The 20,335-nt window shown below is 47.3% G+C and overlaps 1 protein-coding gene across 1 annotated transcript in view; it reads right to left on the bottom strand.

Annotated features, from left to right (window-relative positions):
- Positions 1–20,108, bottom strand: part of LOC131916537 (slit homolog 3 protein-like) — a 562,664-nt gene extending 542,556 nt beyond the window's left edge. The window contains exon 1 of the mRNA XM_059269895.1: positions 19,912–20,108. Coding sequence (XP_059125878.1) covers positions 19,912–20,108 — 197 coding nt within the window. The remainder of the gene's footprint in view (positions 1–19,911) is intronic.
- Positions 20,109–20,335: the final 227 nt, after the last annotated feature.

Here is a 20,335-nt window from a genome sequence, read left to right as displayed (position 1 = left end):
CTGATCTGCAAACTCTGTCAATGTTATTAATTAATGGAGACAATGAAATATATAAAACAATTGGCCATGTGCATAGCACATAGTAAACACTCAATAAATGGAAGCCAGAGTTCTTATTATTACCATTAGCTGTGCAAGCAACCCCCATCTGTGACAATGGACATGGGGATTCCCAACAGCTGTCTGGGTTGTGGACAGCTGTAAGAGCCTCTGGGGACACCACAGATATTAACTACTGGGCATTCACAAACTCTGCTGTTTTACTAAAGCAAGCATGCTTCATGACAGTGGAGCTCAGCAGTGGTTTTTAACTGGAGGGGACTTTCTTCTACCTCAGGGGACACTTGACAATGTCTGGAAATGCTTTCTTCCTGTCACAAAAAAGTTCTATTGAAATCTAATAGGTAAAAGTCTTGGATGTTGGTAAATAATTTATAATAAGCAGAGCAGCCCCATTCAACAATAGCAACCAAAGCAAACCCAACATGTCAACAGGACTGAGGTGAAGAAGCAATGTGTTGGATGAGGGTTTTCCATGCAGCATCCTGTTTGCTTAAAGGATTTTATGAAGACAGAAGCCTACATAGGTTTGGTAGACTATGGGGAAGCCGGCGGGTGGGCAAACAGCGTCTGTAATTCACCCGAGTATCAGGCTTGAGGTCCTGCTTTCATTCCGTCTCCTACAGTATACTTATCGTTGTCTTAACTACTGCCATATCAATGCACTCCCTTAAAGACTCAGTTGAAGACTTCAGATTAGAAAATAGGCTCTGGGGAAACTGAGGACTCGAGAGATGAACTACTTGAGGGAGCCAAGGTCACTCAGCAAGTTGTAGGGCCAAAGTGAAACAGAATCCTCCTCAGTCCTGGTCCACATCCCTCAAGAAGACATCATTCCATTTTGCTGTTGCCATGGTAATTATAAATCAATTTTGTCTATCCATTAAAGCAGTTACTCCATAGAATGTTCTCACAAAGCACTGTTGAACTTGCCCTAGATTTCCTCCACGGATGTGAAAGTAATCACATTTTTGTATGTTCTATGATTCTGGCTACATTCATGATTGCCCTTCACCTCAAATGGGATAAATAAGCGAGGTCACATTGCAGATTGGCTGTCATGCATTGCTATGACTACCCCCCAAACAAAGAAACAGCGCCAGAAGAGCAAAAGCAGTGAGTCGTATTTACCTTACTAAGGAAAGCGGGGTGACTTTTGTCAATCCTTACCTTACATGGAGCATTTAACTTATCTATTTGTTCTTCCCCATAATGTGAAGAATTTCTCCACCTCAATTTTCTCCAACACGGCCATTCACCAGAAACACCTGTGCGCATTGTAAAATCCCAACATCCAAAATGCACCCCAAAATCATTAAATCAGGATCTCAGGGGGATAGAGCCCGGGCATTTCATCATTTTATATTCCCTAGGTGATTCCAAAGTACTGGCAAGTCTAAGAGTCAAGCTTCAGGATTCCACTGCTATTATTGAACAATGATTTGACATCCTCAGAGAAAAATGAACTTGCCTAAGGGCACAGCTGGTGAACCACAAGCCTGTGGTTAGAATGGAGGTCTGGCCCTCTCCAAAGCCCACAGAGAATTATGCCACCCCCACCCAGGAGTAAGTTAACCAAAGCCCTCTGATGTACGGTTATCTGGTTACAATTCTGAGAACAGGGGAATTCTCTTGAAGGCTATCAGAGACCTGTGGGCTTCATGGAAATCTTCAGATCAGGTCCGGCGACAAGCAGGCAGACACATCTTATCCTTCAGCAAGTGCACAGGTAAAATGGACAGCCATTGTGTTCAGTTTTTCTGTCCCACTGGTCAAGATTCCAGTTCCAGGAAAGAAGCTTTCCATCAACCCTGACATGGGTCAAGAGCTAATTCCTAGATTAGGAAAAAGGAAGACATCTCATCACAGAGTCACGGCATGGTACCCAGCGGGTGTAAAGGATGACGTTTCAATTGATGCAGGGGAGGCTGCCTCCAGAAAGACTGAATGGATGGAGCCTGGACAGCCAAAACCCAGCACATGTTGACTACTCCAAGGAGATGCAATGACTTATTAAAGCAGGAAGATACAGGCAAAAACAAACAAACAAACAAACAAACAAAAAACCCAGCCAAATCCAGAAATCCAGATGTCCTTGTCACCTAAGCCACTAGGTAGAGATGTTCACTCTGTAGAAACGGTGTGAGGTTGCCATGACTGACCTCAATATCCTTTGAAAAATGTTTTTTGTGTGCATTTTTTTTTACTAAAAACAAGCTCATTTTCACTTCAAAAAAAATCAGATTATCTAAACTAAAAGGGGAAAAGAGGCAAGATTGGAGCTCTTGGGAGATGGACTAAAAGAAACAGAGGAGTTCATGATCAATCTTTCCTAAAGAGAAGTCCATGGCCCTGCCTGGCTCAGTGGCCTACACTTTTAATCCCAGCACTCCACTCAGGAAGAAGGGGCAGATGGATCTCTGTGAATTCAAGGTCAGCCTAGTCTACACAGAGAGTTCTAAGACAGCCAGAAATGTGTAGTGAGAGTCTGTCTTTAAAATGAAATGAACACAGGTCCCAGGAGCTACCCAGAAAAGTTAAATCCAGGGTCCTAACTTGGTCCATTACTGGGCAGATCGGTATACTTTGCCAAATACAAGGCAGAGTGGAAAAAAACACCAAAAAAAAAAAAAAATCGGACACAAGGTTAGAATCACCATGTCTCATGTTTCCCTTCAGTGACATAGCTGTAAGGCATGGGAATATCTGGGAACTAGACACATGGGTCTCTGAGAAAAGGGTGGTACAACTGGCAGGGATCAGGGATCCTATAGAGACAAATGGCATCTGGAACCATTAAAATTCAGTCCCAGACATGTTAAAATGGAGTACTGTCTTGAAATGCTTAACCAGCCCCCTGTGCTCCTCTCTACAGGGCTTGTTTTCCATCCTGTGAGGACATCATCCCATATCCAGGCATCTACAATGCCCAGTGTCCAGGGACTTAGCCAATGGGACTACCAGGAGTTAGCAGCATTGGTTGCTCACTGCATGCATTCTGTGGACAAATCAATACATCAATGAGTTGCCCCCGCTACTCAATTCATAGACAATGTGCAGTAAGTCCTGAGCTTACATCAGAGATGACCTGGATTCCTAAGAGAGCTACATTACAGATGAGAATCCTGTGACCCTAAGAGATGAAGGGGGTCTGTCTCCAGTCACACAGCAGTGATGAGACTTAGATCCAAGTTTATATGAACTTGAACGCTGTGCACATGCCATAATGCCACAGACCCAGCAACCAAAAGTTATATCACTGCCTATGTATTTCACAGATGTTAGTCCTAAGTCTTTCAATAGGTATGACCGTATTCATTCATTATTTATTTATTTTGATGAGAAAGACAGATAATTTGCTGAAGGGCACATTTTGAATTCTGATTGCTTTGCCTCGAAGGCCTGGGGTCTTTTCTATCATATTTCTGCCTATGCAAGTTAATTTGATTTTTTTAAAGCAGGTATTGGCTTTGATCTATCTTCACAAGCATTATACAGAGAAATACATAGCTCCTGCCCTCAAGAAACTTTTAATCTAGTTAAGAGATTGAATCTCATGGAACAAACAGTACCAGTAATGAGTATGAATATATGGATGTAGAGGTTTTAAACATACATGCTACAGAGAGATTTCTTCCTTGGAGAGAAGGAATCGCTTGGCCCCGCCCATGAATCTAGACTAGTTCCTGTGGCCAGATAACAACAGAAATCCCTGAATTCCAGGGGCTGTGAATGCCTGAATCTGGAATGATGTCCTCACAGGTCCCAGTCAAGTGTCTGAATTGTTGCACTTCCCTTCTTGGGATCCCTCGAGGTAAGAAATGAGCTTGTGCTTAAGACATCATGCTGTGCCGGAAACAGGCCACTCTGGTCACTAGCTGGAGCTGAGTGCAGCCTCCACCATCCCAATTGAGGTATAGACCTCAGTTTTCAATGGTCAGCTCCATTCTACTCCTCTCGTCACTTTACCGATGGGGAAAGTGAGTTTCAGGGGAATTGAGTTGCACCTTTCAAGCCTTCCCCAGCCATTCCAGAACCTCAGGCTGGAAGAACAGATCACAGATGAGCCATCCCTACTGAGACTCACAAAGCACAATAAAATGGTTATTGTTCATGTACTCAATCTCAAGGTTGCTGATTTCTTAACTGGCTATTCAAGGCCAGCCCTGTCCTCTCTGCTGGATGCGGGCTACCTCACTGGGACTTCTAACAACACGGTGGTGTGGGTCACTGGTAAAGAGCATGACCAAGAACGCTTAGCTAGTGAGAGCATTCAGATGAGGGTCACACTAACTCCAGCATCGGGACTTGGAACTGCTATGCCACAGAGGAGGAAAGACGATGTCTTTGTATAAAAACCTACAAAACCCCTAGCCAATCAGCTTGAAGCAACATCAGCTGCTATTTTTGAAACTAAACATCTTTTTCTTTCTTAATTTCAGAAGGCTTACTGTGGAGCTGAGCTAATTATTTGAGCCTTAATCAAGGACCAGCCACTCCCTGAAGCAGCTGTCTTGGCCTCTCTCTTGCCTCTAGAAAGTCCCAGGGGTCCATTGGCTATTGGCTCAGAGCTTAATCCCAACTCTCAGCCCTCAGAAGCAAAGATGCACAGGGCTGGAAGGATCTCTGGAGTTCAGCCAGTCTACCTCCCTCATCACTTTGGAAGCTGAGGAAGCTGATGCACAGAGAGGTAAAGTGACTCGTCCAAGGTCACACAGTGTGTCAGAGGCGCGCCTAGGTCTCCAAATTCCCAGGCAAGCGTTCTTTCTACTCCACCATTCTGCTGTTGCTAAAAATTGTGCTGATCCACCTCCCTCCACCCTCCCTCCTCTTGACAAAGCTGTTTCCCCTACACACCACTACGCACAGCCACATTTGGCAGGCGGCGCTACCAGCCCTTCTCTGCTCGGGAAATGTTATTTTGCAATGGGGCCCTCTTGGTTCTTTAGCAACACATAAAGAAAACTGTAGCTCTGTCTTCTTGGAAGATGTTTCTTGTTTTACAGACAGGAAGAGGGCTTCCTGTCTAAATGTGACTCCAATCAGCATACAGCTCCAGTTGGGAAAGAACCCCGAAGAGACTTAGCTCTTTGCAGCATTCCTAGAATGTACCAGCAGGGCACAGAGCAGGGAGAAGCGTGGTGAAATTTTCAGAACGGATTAAAATGCACGCCTCACCAGAACCGGAGCAGACTGGTCACTGTCTTGTATAAGAAGACAGTGTATAGAAGTAATGAGCTGGGCTTGGGGGGACTAGAGCAATGCCCACCCAGTTTGGATTCCTGCTTCCTGGCCTTACTCCTACTGTTTTTCCCCTTGACTTTTTCCTCATCTAGGACCTTCCCCTTCCAGACCCTGAGCCAGCCAGTGCTTTGATGTTGATGGTCATACTGCTGAACAAGGCCACGTCGCCATGGGGGCTTCTTTCTCCTACTGATTCTGAACCAGTCCTTATTTTCTGGAATAGATTTAGTTCTTCTACTGTCTCCCCAGCTACTCAGACTGCAAGAGGTTTCCTGTGGCTCTGGGTGATCTTGTCTAAGGCCCAAATACTGACACAGAAACAGGGAAATATTTTGTACTGGCAGATTCCAGGAATAACCCGGATATCCTTCTGTTACCTCTCGACAACATTTACCCTTCAAGGTAGATTGAGTTTGATAGAGAGAGGGTAGACCAGATGATCCTAAGATGCTCCCAAAACTTGGAAATCTCCCTGTTGGGGGAAAGAAAGAGGTACTGGAGGAAGAGAACCCAGTTCTCTGTCTGTCAGAAATTCAGAGCTCATAAGCTGGTATCAGATGGGAAAAGATGTGCCAGCTTTGAGCAGGAGGAGAGGGAGTGGACGTGTTGCTCACAGCTATCGCAAACCACGATTCATCCATTCTACTTTTTGAAAATCAAAATTGCAGTTCATTTACTTATTTACTTATTTTGAGACAAGGCCTCACTACGTGGCCCAGACTAGCCTGGAACTCAAGATCTCCCTGTCCCAGTCTCCCAAGTGCTGGGAAAAAGGCCTGTGCAGCCACACCTGATCAGTCTTTCATCCTAAAAGGACTGGGAAGCACTCATGAGACTTACCCTTGCACATTAGCCTAGTGCACAGGAGGAACCACAGAGAAACTGTGTCTCCATGCAGGTTCTCAGCACCTGTTCCCCTAGAACCCCGTCTTTCCCATAATCTATCTAGCTCTTAACCAACCTGCCCAAAGAACCCATGCCAGTCCAAAGCCCACTCTCCTGCCCTCCCCAGGAAAAAGTCCCATTGCTTGAGGGAATCTTAGAGAAAAAGAGGAGGGGGTGATTGTCACCTTGAAAGAGTGTCCAGTGGTTTAGTTCCAGCAGGGGGGTGGGGAAGGCGATTGGATCTGCTCATGGCCTCAAATGGGATTGTGCTGTGTGTCAGTGTTTATGAAAATACCTCTCAAATAAGGTCAGTGCTCTACGTAGTTAGTGCTAATAAAATGCAGACCTTGTGCTGTTCGCCAGCTAGCCACAGAGACGATCTCCAATACTTTATTGGGTAGGATTGTCCTCAGATTAATATTTTCCCCATAACCCTTTTTAAATTCTACTTGTACTATTTTTTTAATAATGTGTGGGCTTTTCTACATTTCATACACACTAACAGAGATGAGTGGGGCTTGTGTTCACCAGTGATTCCTGAAGACTTAGTGCAACATCCTTCATTGCTCTGGCACCTCTCCCATCCCACAAGTTCACCCACTTGAGCTAGCATGGAGCCTTTCCCTTGGTTCAGACCACTTTCCCTACTATCTTCAAGTACCCCGAGAGAACGGTTCAGTTACCGTATGCATTTTGGTAGCAACTATATGAATGACCCCTCATACGACTTTACCCTTCATGTACATCACAGTTTCAGTATGAAGTGTCCCACAAAAGGTTTACAGCTTAGGGCCGTGGCTATCCTGGTAGGTTCTGGAAACTTCAGAAGATGAGTTTCAGCTGAGGGGTGGGGGAGAAAGTAGGTCACTAAGGTCCAGTCCTCACAGGGAATTTTGTCCCTGGTGCCCATCATCAGACAAACAGCTTCCTCCCTGACATGTTCTTACTACCATGATATTCCTCCTCAGCACAGGACCAGAAATACCAGGATAAACTGAACTCTCCGGAACTGTGAACCAAAGTCAGCTCTCAGGTAATGGTGGTGAGAAGAACCAGTCCCATGTATCCCCTTTTTTGATCCTATCCTTTTGAACACTGCCAATGAGGGACCACGATTCAGGCTGAGAGTTCTCTGCACTCACGCAGATGAGTTTGCATTTGTAAAAGATGTCTTTGGCTAAGTGAAAAAGAACCCGGAGCTGAACTGAAAGACACTGGTGACTCCAAGGGGGTTTTTTAGGTTCTCTGAGTTTCCTCATCTATTGAGCAAAGATTCTAAAGCAGACCCCATTACCATCCAGATACAGGATGCGCTGGTTCCAAACAGATACCATGGGTGGATGCGGGAACATACTCACACAGGACTGAATGGAACAGACATTTGCATCAATCTGGTCCCATACAGACCTTGTATTGGCCCCATAAGATAAGCCCTCTCCCTGCCATTCCTAGGGCTACAAATGAAGTAATAGAGTTGCAGAAAGCTGCATCTGCAGGTAGGTATTGAAGCAAACTAAGATCCAGTCTAGCTCTTTCTACTTAATCAGTGTTATATCTAAACTGTACTCCCTGCTGGTTTCGCATTAGTATCACTCAGAAAAAAACCCTATGTGGAATGGTTTCTACCCATATCACAGAGGTGGGCAGAAGAGGAACATACATACCTACACACACACACACACACACACACACACACACACACACACACACACACTCATCTGAGTATTAGATAGTCTAGGAACTTCTCCAATAAATTTTCCGAGGACAGCTCTCCACTGAAACCATCATTGACACGATTCTCAACGGCAGATTATTCTGCTCCATTCCCAGCTTAGGGTGAGGGGGCTCAGGAAAATATCCTAATAATCCATCACTTATAGAGCTGAGCTCTGCAGCACCCTTCCCCACTGTTGTGGGGCGTGATGAAGGCCTTCAGACGGCCATGAAGATGAAGTGTGAGGTTCTTTCCAGAATAAAGCCATGAGTTCATGGAAAACCTTCAATCTCCAGTGAAGGTAAAAATCACAAAGACCCTCCTGAAACCTGATCTCAGGACCTGGATCTCCAAAGACAGCAGTCCAAAGCTGTGACATGCAGGAAGGTATGTGGAGGGCAGTCGGGGCAAGAAGCCAAGCTGGAAAGGTTAAGGCAGGATTAGGAACAGGTCAGAGAAGATTCCATGGTCAAGACATAGACAGCAGATCTGGCATGGACTCCATGCCCTGTAGACACAGCTGAGTAAGTGCAAAACCCACACTAGAAGTCAGAGGAGCATAACGTAGGTACGTATGATAGCAGACAGGAGCTCATCGGCTGAAAAATTTTAATGGGAGACAAGGTGGGTGGTTAAACATGCTGGCCGACTTTCAGAACCCATAAGACACACTTCTGCCAAAGTGTAGGATGAATCAAGAGTCAGGAACCCAGGCTGATGTTTCAGATGAGAGAAGAGGAGCCTGAGCCCACATAAACAGGGGTGAGGCTTAAACAATGAAATCACTCTCTACTCCAGCCAGGACGTACCTCATGTACATTCTGTTCGGACTGGACCAGCTGTCAATGGGCACAGCCCAGGGAAGACAGCGAGAAGAAAGTAAGTTACAGGCCAGCGGACAGATCAGTGGGTAAAGACCCTGGCTTTCCGGTCTGAAAACCCAAGTTCAATCCTTGGAATCCGTGTGATGGAAGGAGACTGACTACACACACATACACACACACACACACACACACACACACACACACACACACACACACACTAAAATAAATAAATGCAATTTTTTAAAAAGGAAGTGGCACATGTAACTAGGAAGAAACACTAACTCTGCTAAAATCTGAATAAATAATGGAGCATGAAAATACTAGTCAACGAAGTTTTTCAGACTCTCCTTGGAGTTGCATGCCCCTGCTGTCATGTGGATATGGTCCGAGTGCATTCTCCAAAGGCTCATGGGTTAGAAGCTCATTTCAGGGTGTGGCAATACTGGGATGGGATGCGGTGGGGTGGGGTGGGGTGGAGTGGAGTGGGCTGGGGTGGGGTAGGGTAGGATGGGATGGGGTGGGTGGGGTGGGGTGGGGTGGGGTGGAATGGGATGGGATGGGACTTTAAGGTACATGTCAATTAGGTCCCAGGGTACTGTTTTTGAATGAGATTAATGTAGATCTCAGTGGACCTAGTTAGTCCCAATGAAAATGAACTTTTATAACAAAATAATAATAAAGCAATCATGACCTCTCCATGTTTTGGTTTCTTGCTTCACAATGGGATCACTCCCTTGAACACATGTCCCCAATCACACTATCACTCACCATGATGTGACCCAGCCTACTGGGCCCTCACTATAGCCAGAAGTGTGCTGTTTTAACTTCCAAAGCCATGAGCTAAATTCATGTCTTTTCTTTCTATATCACTGGCCTCAAATGTATACTATAGCAATGGAAAAATGGAATCCAAACTTTTTTTTTGTAGTCATAAACTGTCTTCCTTACTCTCTGGGGATTTTATAGTTGTATTGACAAATACTATATTGATGTTCTTCCTAAGATTTGATTGATAGCTTCTGGGCTAAGATCCCTAACGATAAAAAATAATCCCAAGGAAGAGTTCCACTCATTCTGAAGTGGGCCCAGGCCCATTAACTGTGAACTTCTGTGATTCTATACCACTCTCCCATTCTACACAAGAGAACCCTATTTATCTTTCAAGCTGTGATTCAAATGTCACATGCTTCCCCAAACTAGAGATGATGGCTCTTTCCCACCAGACATCCAAATCATGTCATGCATCAAAATGTGCTCAGTGACTCAATTTGATGCTGCTACTGCCACCACGCCACCTCCTCCTTCTCTTCCTCCTCCTCCTCCTCCTCCTCCTCCTCCTCCTCCTCCTCCTCCTCCTCCTCCTCCTTCTCTTCCTCTTCCTCCTCCTTCTCTTCTTCCTCTTCAGCACCTTCCTCCTTGTTATTCTTCCAAAATTGAGTAAAGAAATACAGAGAAGTTTCAGGTTGTGGAGAGGAAGAGCATGACCACTGGTTATCCTGCAGGCCCTGACCACACTGCCTTTCTTGTTCCTAACGGGGATATTACTCTCCAAGTGTCCTTTTCTCATCTGTGAAGTGGGGACAGCGCTACTACACCCCTGGGATAACTGTTAGAATGGTAAGTTAGTTCAAGCAAGTAGAGTGTCAGGCCAGGGCTCAACGGTAGCTCTCGTTCTGGGGGTGACTACTGTTACTTACAGAGGTTGGAGAGCCTAGAGGCCACAGTTCTCCTTGCTCTCTCCGCCACCATACTTATCCCAAGAACTACACAGGTGAATACACCCATGTCAAAGGGAAGGTGAGATTGTGAAGTGAAATCATTGTTGTTTACATTTTAAAAGCTGAAGCAACCTGAGCTTTGCTATTGATAAAAAAGGGACTGATTCCTCAAACAAAAATATTTACCAGGAGAAGCACTCACCTCACATCCCATGCTGGTAGGGGTTCTGGTACCAGTCTAAAAGGAAGACAATAAAGCTAAATTCATGGCAGACAGTTCCTTGGGAAACCAGGAGTGCTCTTAGATGAGTGTTTCTCTAAAAGTCATACGTGCAGAAGAACTGGTTCCCAGCTATTTTGAGAGATTCTAGAAACTTTAATAGGTGGTGCCCCGCTGGAAGAAAATCACTGGGGCTATATCTTGCCCTGGCCCTTCCTGTATTACCTCTCTCTGCTTGCTGTCCACCATGATGGGAGAGGCTCCACCATGCCTTCCCTGCATGATATACTGACCCCTCTGAAACCAGGAGCAAAGTTAATCTTACTTCCTAAAGATAACTTTCTCAGGCACTTGGGCACAGCAACAATAGTGCTAATTCACGAATTTAGAGGAAATTCAGCAAATCAATAAAGCACTAATTGGAAACTATTTTGGGGAAATAAAAACCTCAATTTTGATGGGGGGGTGATTTTTTGAGGCAGGGTCTTGTGAAGCCCAAACTGGTCTGGAACTTACTTTTTAAGAAAGACTGGTTTTGAACTTGCTATGTATCTGAGGCAGGTCTTGAACTCACAATTCTCCTGCCTCTACCTACCAAGTGCTGGAATTATAAGTGCATGCTACCACACCCTGCAGACCTCAGTGTTTTTATCCATCTTAGACAGAAAGAGCAGGCCATGTACGTAATTCTACAACCTAGACACTTTCCAAAGGGCTGGAGAGTGGGCTTGGTAGTTAAGAGCACATACTGCTCTTGCAGAGGACCTGAGTTTGATTCCCAACATCCACATAAAGTGGCTCATAATCACCCATAAATCCAGCTCCAGGGGATCAGATGCCCTCTTCTGGACTCCAAGGGCACCTGAACTTGCATGCGCATATAATGAATCTGTTAAGAGACTTGCAAAAGGCAGACAATGCATCCACTGACTCTAAAGACAAGTCAGATCCACGGGCATGCGCACTGAACGTTCTGAGGAGCGTAAGAGAGAAGAAGGGTAACCCGAGCGGCTGACTTGCAAAGGAGTAACTCAAAATAGAAAACGTTCCTGAAAAACCTAATGAAATGAAATCATTTGCAGAATCTAATTAGGATAATGCACACTGTTGCATTTAGACATCAAAAAACGAACTGAAAAGCAGGACATAGAAGTGCCTGCCTATAATCCCAGTGCTCAGGAAGCTGAGGCAGGAGGATTTTGAGTCTGAATCTACTTTGAGCCACATGGTAAGACCCTATCTCTTAAAAGCAAGGGTCTGGGGTCAACTACTCACATCCGGATAGCTAAAAATAAGAAAACATCAGGGAAGGCTGGGGAGCTGTGAGGGAAGCGGGAAATGAGCCTGCTCACAATAAGCCATCCAGGGAGATGGCTAGGTCTTATGCAAATATGAGGATCTGAACTCTGACCGCCAGCACTCCTATAAAAAGTCAGTTATGCCGGGCAGTGGTGGCACACACCTTTAATCCCAGCACTCGGGAGGCAGAGCCAGGCGGATCTCTGTGAGTTCGAGGCCAACCTGGGCTACCAAGTGAGTCCCAGGAAAGGCACAAAGCTACACAGAGAAACCCTGTCTCGAAAAACCAAAAAAAAAAAAAAAAGTCAGTTATGGCAATGTGTGTCTGTAATCCCAGTCTGTGGGAAAGAAGGACACAAGAGAGACCTTGGCGCTGGATGGCCAGCCGGTCTAGCCCCAACAAGTGAGCTCCCGATTCAGTAGGAGATCCTGCTTCATCACAAACAAACAAACAAACACACACCCTGGAAATAGCTGACATCAACCTCCAGCCTCCACATGCACTTATATACATACATACATTCTCACAGACTCACAAACACAAACGCATTGACAGGACTGGGCATGCTGGCTCCTGCTTGTAATCCTGTAATTCTGATAACAGTGACAGAAGGATCATGAGTTCAAGGCCAGCTGGGGACATTGTCAAAAAACAAACAAAAGAACCATGGATGGAAGTCAATTAAGATAATAACCAGGATGCTGAAAGTCTTCCCTAATCTGAAAGTCCAAAGTCTAGAATACTTCAAAATCCAAAACGTTCTCAGCACAGACATGATCCAATCCCACAAGTGAAAAATTCCAACCATAGACTTTATTTTATGAACAAACATTGTTTAAAGTTGCCTCCAGGCCACATGTACAACGCACACATAAGACACAAAAGCACACATAAGACACAAATGCATACATAAGACACAAATGCATACATAAGACACAAATACATACATAAGACACAAATGCATACATAAGACACAAATGCATACATAAGACACAAATGCATACATAAGACACAAATGTACTCTGTGGTTTTATCTGGGTCCCATCTCTAAGGCAGCGCTCTCTCTCTCTCTCTCTCTCTCTCTCTCTCTCTCTCTCTCTCTCTCTCTCCCCCTCTCCCTCTCCCTCTCCCTCTCTCCCTCCCTCCTTCCCCATCTCTGCCTCTCCCTCTCTCCTCTCTCTCTCAATATATACGCAAATATCTCAAAACCTGAGAAATTTCAAAAATCAGAACCACTTCTGATCCTAAGCATTTTTGAAAGAAGCATACTCTACTTATACAGTCAAAGAAAATCCCCAGAGGTCGAGAGCTGGGGGGGGGGGGGGTGCAGGGCCTGTGCCAAAGCCGCAACACATGCAAAGCCCTTGGAGGAATCACAAAGGTTTATGGGAAGAAACAGAAGCCCAAGTAACTGGTGAGAAACGCAGTGGCAAGCCCAAGTGTGAAAACCTGTCATTTAGACAAAGGATGACCCCTGCCTCTGTGTAACAGTCTGTGTGGGCTAAGATCAACCCCACGTGAAGAGAAACGTCCTACTGGGACCCAGGGAGAACCGAGTTCCTCATCACAGGATGTAAGAGAGCTAGGAGTGTGGGACAGTTTTTCCCCTGTGCTATGCCCGATGAAGACATAGTGAGACCTTGAACAGGGGACCCCTGGAAACCCTGCCAATCATGACTTTTCCAGAGCAGGATTCTAGCGAGCATTCTCAGGAAGGAGTATAGTCCACAAGAATTACAGAAATAATGACAGGAACTGTTGTGACGGGTGTGCCATATCCCAGGATGTGCATGTGAGTTAATCCAATACTCCCAGAAAGGAGTAAAGCAGAGCCTGGTGGTGCATGAGTTTAATCCCAGCCATTCAGGAGGCAGAGGCAGGAGGATCTCTGTGAGCTGGAAGCCAGTCTGGTCTACATAATGAGTTTCAGGCCAGCCAGAGCTACACACTGAGAACCTATGTAAAAAAAAAAGGAGGAATAATCATCCCATTTTACAACACGGAAAACTGGTGTCATCCGTTTGTAAGTGGCAGAGCCAGGACCTAGTTTTGCCTGGCTCTAGAGTTCACATCTTTACCCATGACCTTTTCCCACCTCCAATCTGCTCACTACTGAGGATTTTCAATCACACCCCTTGGCCAATTCCTCAGGGGACCACCATCTCAAAACACAGTAAACGCCAGTGAAACTATGGAGACCACACGATGGCGGAGATGTACAGCGTCCTGGCAGTCTGGCAGCCTGCAGCGGCAGTTACAAAAGACAGTCCTGGTCTGCAGGACACAGAGCAGAAGCTTCCTGCACGAGCCTCTCCCTGAACAGGGCTGAATTCCACAGTGAATCAAGGAGAGCCCTGGAAATAAGCTGAGGGCATCCACGGGGCACCTCTGCACCCTTCCCTTGCATTATCAATGTGGTCTCTGTGAAGTTCCTCTCTACTCTGACTTCCTTTTTTCTCAGCATTCCTTTTTTTAAAAAATGGTTAAAACCATCTTACACAGTGAGAGTGACATGTGTTAGTAAATACAGCTGTTTCACGTAAAAGCAGTATGGGAGGCAGACACCAGGAACCGGTAAAGGGGGGTGTTTAGAGAAAGATGGAAGGACATTGAACACACAAAGTCAGGACCAAGAATTCTTCATGAAGCTCCAACCTACCCCTCCTCTAAATAAAGAAATCAAACGCATTCTTTAAATAGAACACAAAGCAGTATGTCAATGAAAAAAGATAAAAAAAAAAAAAAAAAAAACCCGCTCCAACCATAATCCCTTCTGTATGGAACAGCGGCCAACCTGGGTTCAGCTGCTGGGGCAGGATGGAGAGACTGAGCAAAGAAAAGGAAACCAAGCGAGAGTGCATTGGGCATAGCCCACAGTCCACATGCAGGCGATGAGCCTGCCTCCACAGGGCTTAGGGTTGGAACAAAATTTAGAGTGAACATCTTAAGCCATCCAGCTGGATGGAGCCTGAGATGAGCAAATGGAAACACAGCCACAGCATTACTGTTACAAGTTTGTGGAGGGCTCCTATGTGCCAGGTACTGTTAAGCACTTCCTAGACACGATCACTTTAATCCTTCCAAAAGGGAACGGGAATTGTACATACTTTACAGCTGGATAGACTGCAGTTGGGTAAATAATCACAGCCACGATGATGAGTGAACGACATGTCAGGCAGCGTGCGGAGCACATTCTGTGGATTGCCGCGGGCTGCGTTCACAACACCCCCATGTGACTATCATCCCTATGTTACAGGTGTGGAAATGAGGTACAAAGGGGATTAAACAGACTGCAGTCCAGAGCAGCGCAGCAGCAGCAGAGGTGCAACAGCATGCACTCATGCTGCAGAACAGGACTCCAAACCTGAGCTTCCAGTCCAAAGCTGCAGGAGCTTGTGCACAAAAACTGTGTGGAGGGTCTAAATCCTCGCCTTCTTGCCCATCAATTTAGGCAAAAGACTCCACTGTCCCCACCCTCCTTCATTTTCACTTTTCTGGGTGTGGTGTGGATGGAGGTCGTGAATTCAGACAATAGACAGAACTACTGTGAAACAAAGTAACAATGGAAATGGGGGGGGGGGGGTAGAATAGAAAGCCCAGATGACTGGCAGACGCAAAACTTAATAATGACCCTACAAATACACATCAATTAATGCCAGAGGAGCAGCAATCAAAAACCACAGAGAGCTCAGGATGCCACTGATGAGTTCCTGATTAGAAAGTCCTGTGGCAGAAGTAGTCAGGATCCCTGGCTCACTCCACTGGCATGTGCACAGTAGGAGTGTTGCAATGTTGCTAAGCAACGCCTGGCAACCAGACTTCAGAGCAGACCATGCAGTAAGAGTCTTGGGGGGGGAACTCTACTAAGGAAATAATTCTAGTTCATGAAATTCAAATTTTAGATAGCAGTATCTCATGTAATAGGTTACTAGGAGGTAGCCCTTGACCACCCATCCAAGTGCAAGTCTGTATGGCCCGTCTTGCCCTGGTGTTTTTGAGGTTCATGAGCCTTTTATTCAACATACACTTGTGAAAAACTTCCTAAGCGCCAGACACTGGTCTAGGCACAGAGGAGTATTGTGACAGCTCACAGGTGAGTAGCATATTCCATAAGGAAAAATCACAAAGACTACACCAGAATCCTACTTTTAAGAAAAAGAAGCCGAGAGGTGTAGCAATCTGTTCAAAGTTGTACAGCACCCTGGGGGAAGGTGGCCTCCTTGCTCTGTAGGCTATCCAGGAGAGTCCTATGCCTCTCTAAAAGGCCACATCACCATGGTTGGTCCAAAGAGGGCTCATAACATGCCAGGTTGTCCCTGGTCCTCTGAGCTGGCCCCGAGGGCTGGGCGTACCAGAACGCTGGGTTTGGCTGTTGAGCATCTTGGAAAGTCTCCCACTTGACCTCTGGACCTCTGTGGTCAAGTGAGGGAAAGCCTATGACACGGTGTCGGTTTTTATTGGACCCCACCACCGGCAGATCCTGCTGTCATCTGGAGTGATGGAGAAAATTAAGTTACCACATTCTCACGTTTCAGACTCTCGCCCGCTCTCCTTCGCAAACAGGAAATGTTTATTTAAATACAGCAGTTTCCAGCATGTTCTGGAGCCAAGTGGAAAAAAGCAAAGATGTCCACTCTTGCTCCCACTGCCACCCTAGCTGTGGGTGAGAGGTGGGCCTATGCCTGCCTCAGGGCAGGACTGGGAGAAGGGGCCCCACATGAGGGTTCATTTTCATGCAGGCTGAGGCTGTGGTTGGAGAAGAATTACATCTGTGGGTTCCTTTTGTACTCAGAAGGGCAAACGCAACATCTGTTTACCCTGCACTCCCCGGTAAATGTTTTGTCTCAAGCACCGCCATTGACTTCCTCTGTTCCCTGGTCTCCGTCTTTGCCGCTCGGATAATAAATGACACCAAATTCTCCCCTCCGTTTATTTAGCTTACTTGTGGGTGTTACCTCCTCCTCTAGGAGGGGGAAAATTGTCAGTAGTTTATAAAAGACAGAGGGTTTCCTTTTCTGTGTGATGCGTTGACATTATGGGGAAGAACTGGGAACACAGACAATCCCCCAACTCTGACAGTGGCTTGCTTAATAATGAACAATTCAGACCCTTTTTTAGCCTGAAGCCAAGTCCAAATGGGGACTACTACATCCTTCTCACTCAGGGTGTCCTAAAGCTCATATGACTAGGGGAAACACACTCTCTCTCTCTCTCTCTCTCTCTCTCTCTCTCTCTCTCTCTCTCTCTCTCTCTCTCTCCTTCACAAGAGGCTTTCTGGAAGACAGCAACAGAAATGGAGAATGGGGCAAGCACTGCTTTTTTGTTTTAAAAACACAATTTCACCATTTGGGAGCACGGCTCTGCTGATAAAAATCAGTGTCCCATGACAGAAGGACCTCCAGGGGACTTAAAGGGCTCTTCAAGAAAGGTTCCCACTTCCGATCCTTGCCCACATCCTTTAAGCTGAAGAGTTGGTTTTCTTCTGTGTATGCAAAGATTTTACAGACAGGGAGGGCAGGAATGTTACAGAAGGTTCGGGCAATGTTTATTGAACGTGTGTGTGTGTCTGTGTGTGTGTGTGTGTGTGTGTGTCTGTGTGTGTGTGTGTGTGTCTGTGTGTGTGTGTGTGATAAAATTTGCAATCCTTAGCATGGTGTGGCTGAACAGTACTACGACGTTCCATCTGAGTCCCTGAGAGCCAGGATGGGTGGTGAAGGGCTGCTGGTGGGCTGCCCTTGAACCTGGGGTGGCCCCGACCCTGCTTACTCTGAAAGTCTACCTCCAGTCTTAGAAAGGAGTTGAGAGGTCAGCCTTGGCAGCTCTGTCATATCCATGCACTTAAAGCCAAAACCTTACCCGTGACCAAAGCTGCACCAGATAACCACAGACATGTCAGAGCAGCACCTACACTGCCCATGCCTGGTGGTGACCATGGCTACGGTAATGACGCCCATGGGAATGTCCTTCATCCAGAATCTTTATCTAGTCTCTCCAGCTGGAGAGCAGACGAGATGTACTAAGTCGCCAGGGTCTCTGGGGGAAGTGGCTGGCATATTTGAAAACTTCTAACTAGCCAGAAGAAAGAGGCTCACTGTCCTGATTTTCCCACACCGACAAAATGATCCTGACTACGGAAAACAGTTCCATGACCCCGAGTAAAAGAGCTGATGTGAAAGAACGATGGCAATCTATACCAAACGCAGCGGCAAGCCCAGCTAGACCTTCCCCTCCCAGGACTGTCTGTATAGAGATCAAGGCCCAGACTGACTCTGGATCCAAGGAGTCTGTAGGGTGGTGAAAGACCTGGGCTTAGAAGCCTGGCAGGCTGGGATTCAAACACTTCACTGGTTACATGATCATGAATCCATGAGAGTCATGAGCATCGCCTGTGTGAGGAACAGGACTGCTGGGGAGGTTCAAGGAGGTACCAGGGGAGGCACCCACTAAACATCTGAACAGTTATCATTCCACTAACTCATCCGCAGCATTCACTGGAGGAGGGGAACTTAGCGTATCCATACCTACAAACACCATTTAAATGAGGTTCTCACTGCTAGGGTCTAATACACAACCCGAGTGAAGGTGTGGATGCCTGGATTCCAGCCCTTTTCCTGTCACTTATTTACCCTGTTTTCTTGGGCAGGTTAGTTTGCATTTCTGATCCTAATTTCCCAGCGTTAATGAAGACTCAGGGCCAGCCCTCCAGGATTCTACAGCTCCAGAGACAGAACAAACATTGCACTTTGAAAACAACAAACAAAAGGAAACATAAGGAAGGCATTTCTAAGAAGTCTCTGCCTAGACAGCCACCAAGAGGAAAAGGAAGAGAAGAGAGGAGGTGAGGTGACCGGGGGTGGGCAGCTAGGACAGACACTTCAGCTCCTTCCCGGTCTCTCCTGACCTAAAGCAGGCAGGCCTGAGGAAGACCGGTGTGCCTACCCCTAAGACAGGCTGGGCAGAGTGCAGCTATGGCTGGAACTCTGATTAGTGCAAACCCTCCCTCACCCTGCCCCCAACCGTGGACTAAAAGGAGCCCACCCCCGAAGTCCAAACTTTGAATTTGGTCTTGAGGATCAAAATGATAAATCTTTCCAAAACGCTGACATAAGAAAAGTAAATATTTGGTTGCACAATTGGGGTTAAAACGAGGGTCAATCCACCCCACTCTCCAAGAGCCTCTCCCGCTAGCTGCCAACCCCAGGATCCGAGGCTGAGTGCGGTTTGTAAGATTATAGCGCTAGGTCTCATTTAAAGGGCTGTCAGCATTTCCATTCTCCGGCCCGTTTGGGAAGGCATTTATAACCCAGCCATAAAAAATTCACCCGGGCTGCAACTTGGCATCCCCAAAGCTGCGCTCCAGGCAGGGAGGGTGTTGAGAGCACCCACTCAGAATTTGTCCGGTTCTTCAGAAGTTAAGACCTTCACATATACTCTGAACTTCCCTTGCAAGGACAGCCACACAGCAGCTGGCTCATTCTGACCTCCAAGGGGGGGTCACAGCTTTTTTTGTGTATGGGGGGGTGGCTCTCTCGGGTCTCTGCAATCGAGACTCCCCCATCATCGTCTGGCTTGCTCCCTCGCCCTCTCTTTAAGAAGCAAGGAGCATGGACACCCCTTACACACAACCTCAAACCTTGAGACCACCACTCTTCCCCCACCCCTTGCCTTCTGCCAGCTTTCTTCTCCTGAGCTGTCAGCGGATGAGCTCCCAGAGAGCCCTCACCTAGAGAGGCACTACCTGGTCCCCAGCGCCGGGAAACTCGGACACTTCTCTCCACACCTGCCCAAAGCCACGCTACCCCCAACTTAGCGAGAGTGTCTGATGGCGGAGGGGAGAACTGAGGTAGTCCCCAGCGCGCGCAGGAGAGGAGGGAAGGACCCGGCGCCCTGAGGGCGACTCTGTAGGAGCGGGGTGGGTGGCCTGCGCGGGCGGGGTGGGTACTCACAGGCGCTCTGCGTTGCGGGGGATGCCCCGTGGAACGGCGCGCAGGCCCAGCCCGTGGCAGTCCACGCTAGCGGCGGAGCAGGTACACTTGGTGGGGCAGGCGGCAGCGGGGGGTCCGCTCAGGACGCTCGCCAGCGCCAAGGCCAGCGCCAGGCGGGCGCGCACGGCGGCGCCGGCCCAGGTCCGCCCCGGGGCCATGGTGTGCAAGCGCCCGAGCCCAGAAGAGGCTGCCTGGCGCGGCGGGACACGAGGAGCCCGAGGAGGCGCGCGGGCGGCCTCGGGGGCGGGCGGCGGAGTTGGCGCGGAGGAGGGGCGGGCGCGGCGCTCAGGCGCACGGGGCGCGGGCGGAGCGGGGCGCGCCGGGCGGCGGCGGCAGCAGCAGCTCCATCCGTGGGGCTGGCGCTGCCCCGCTGCGCATCACTCAC

Source organism: Peromyscus eremicus, chromosome 8a, assembly GCF_949786415.1.
Source record: "Peromyscus eremicus chromosome 8a, PerEre_H2_v1, whole genome shotgun sequence".
Taxonomy (NCBI): Eukaryota; Metazoa; Chordata; class Mammalia; order Rodentia; family Cricetidae; genus Peromyscus; species Peromyscus eremicus.
This window is presented reverse-complemented; position numbering and strand designations above follow the sequence as displayed.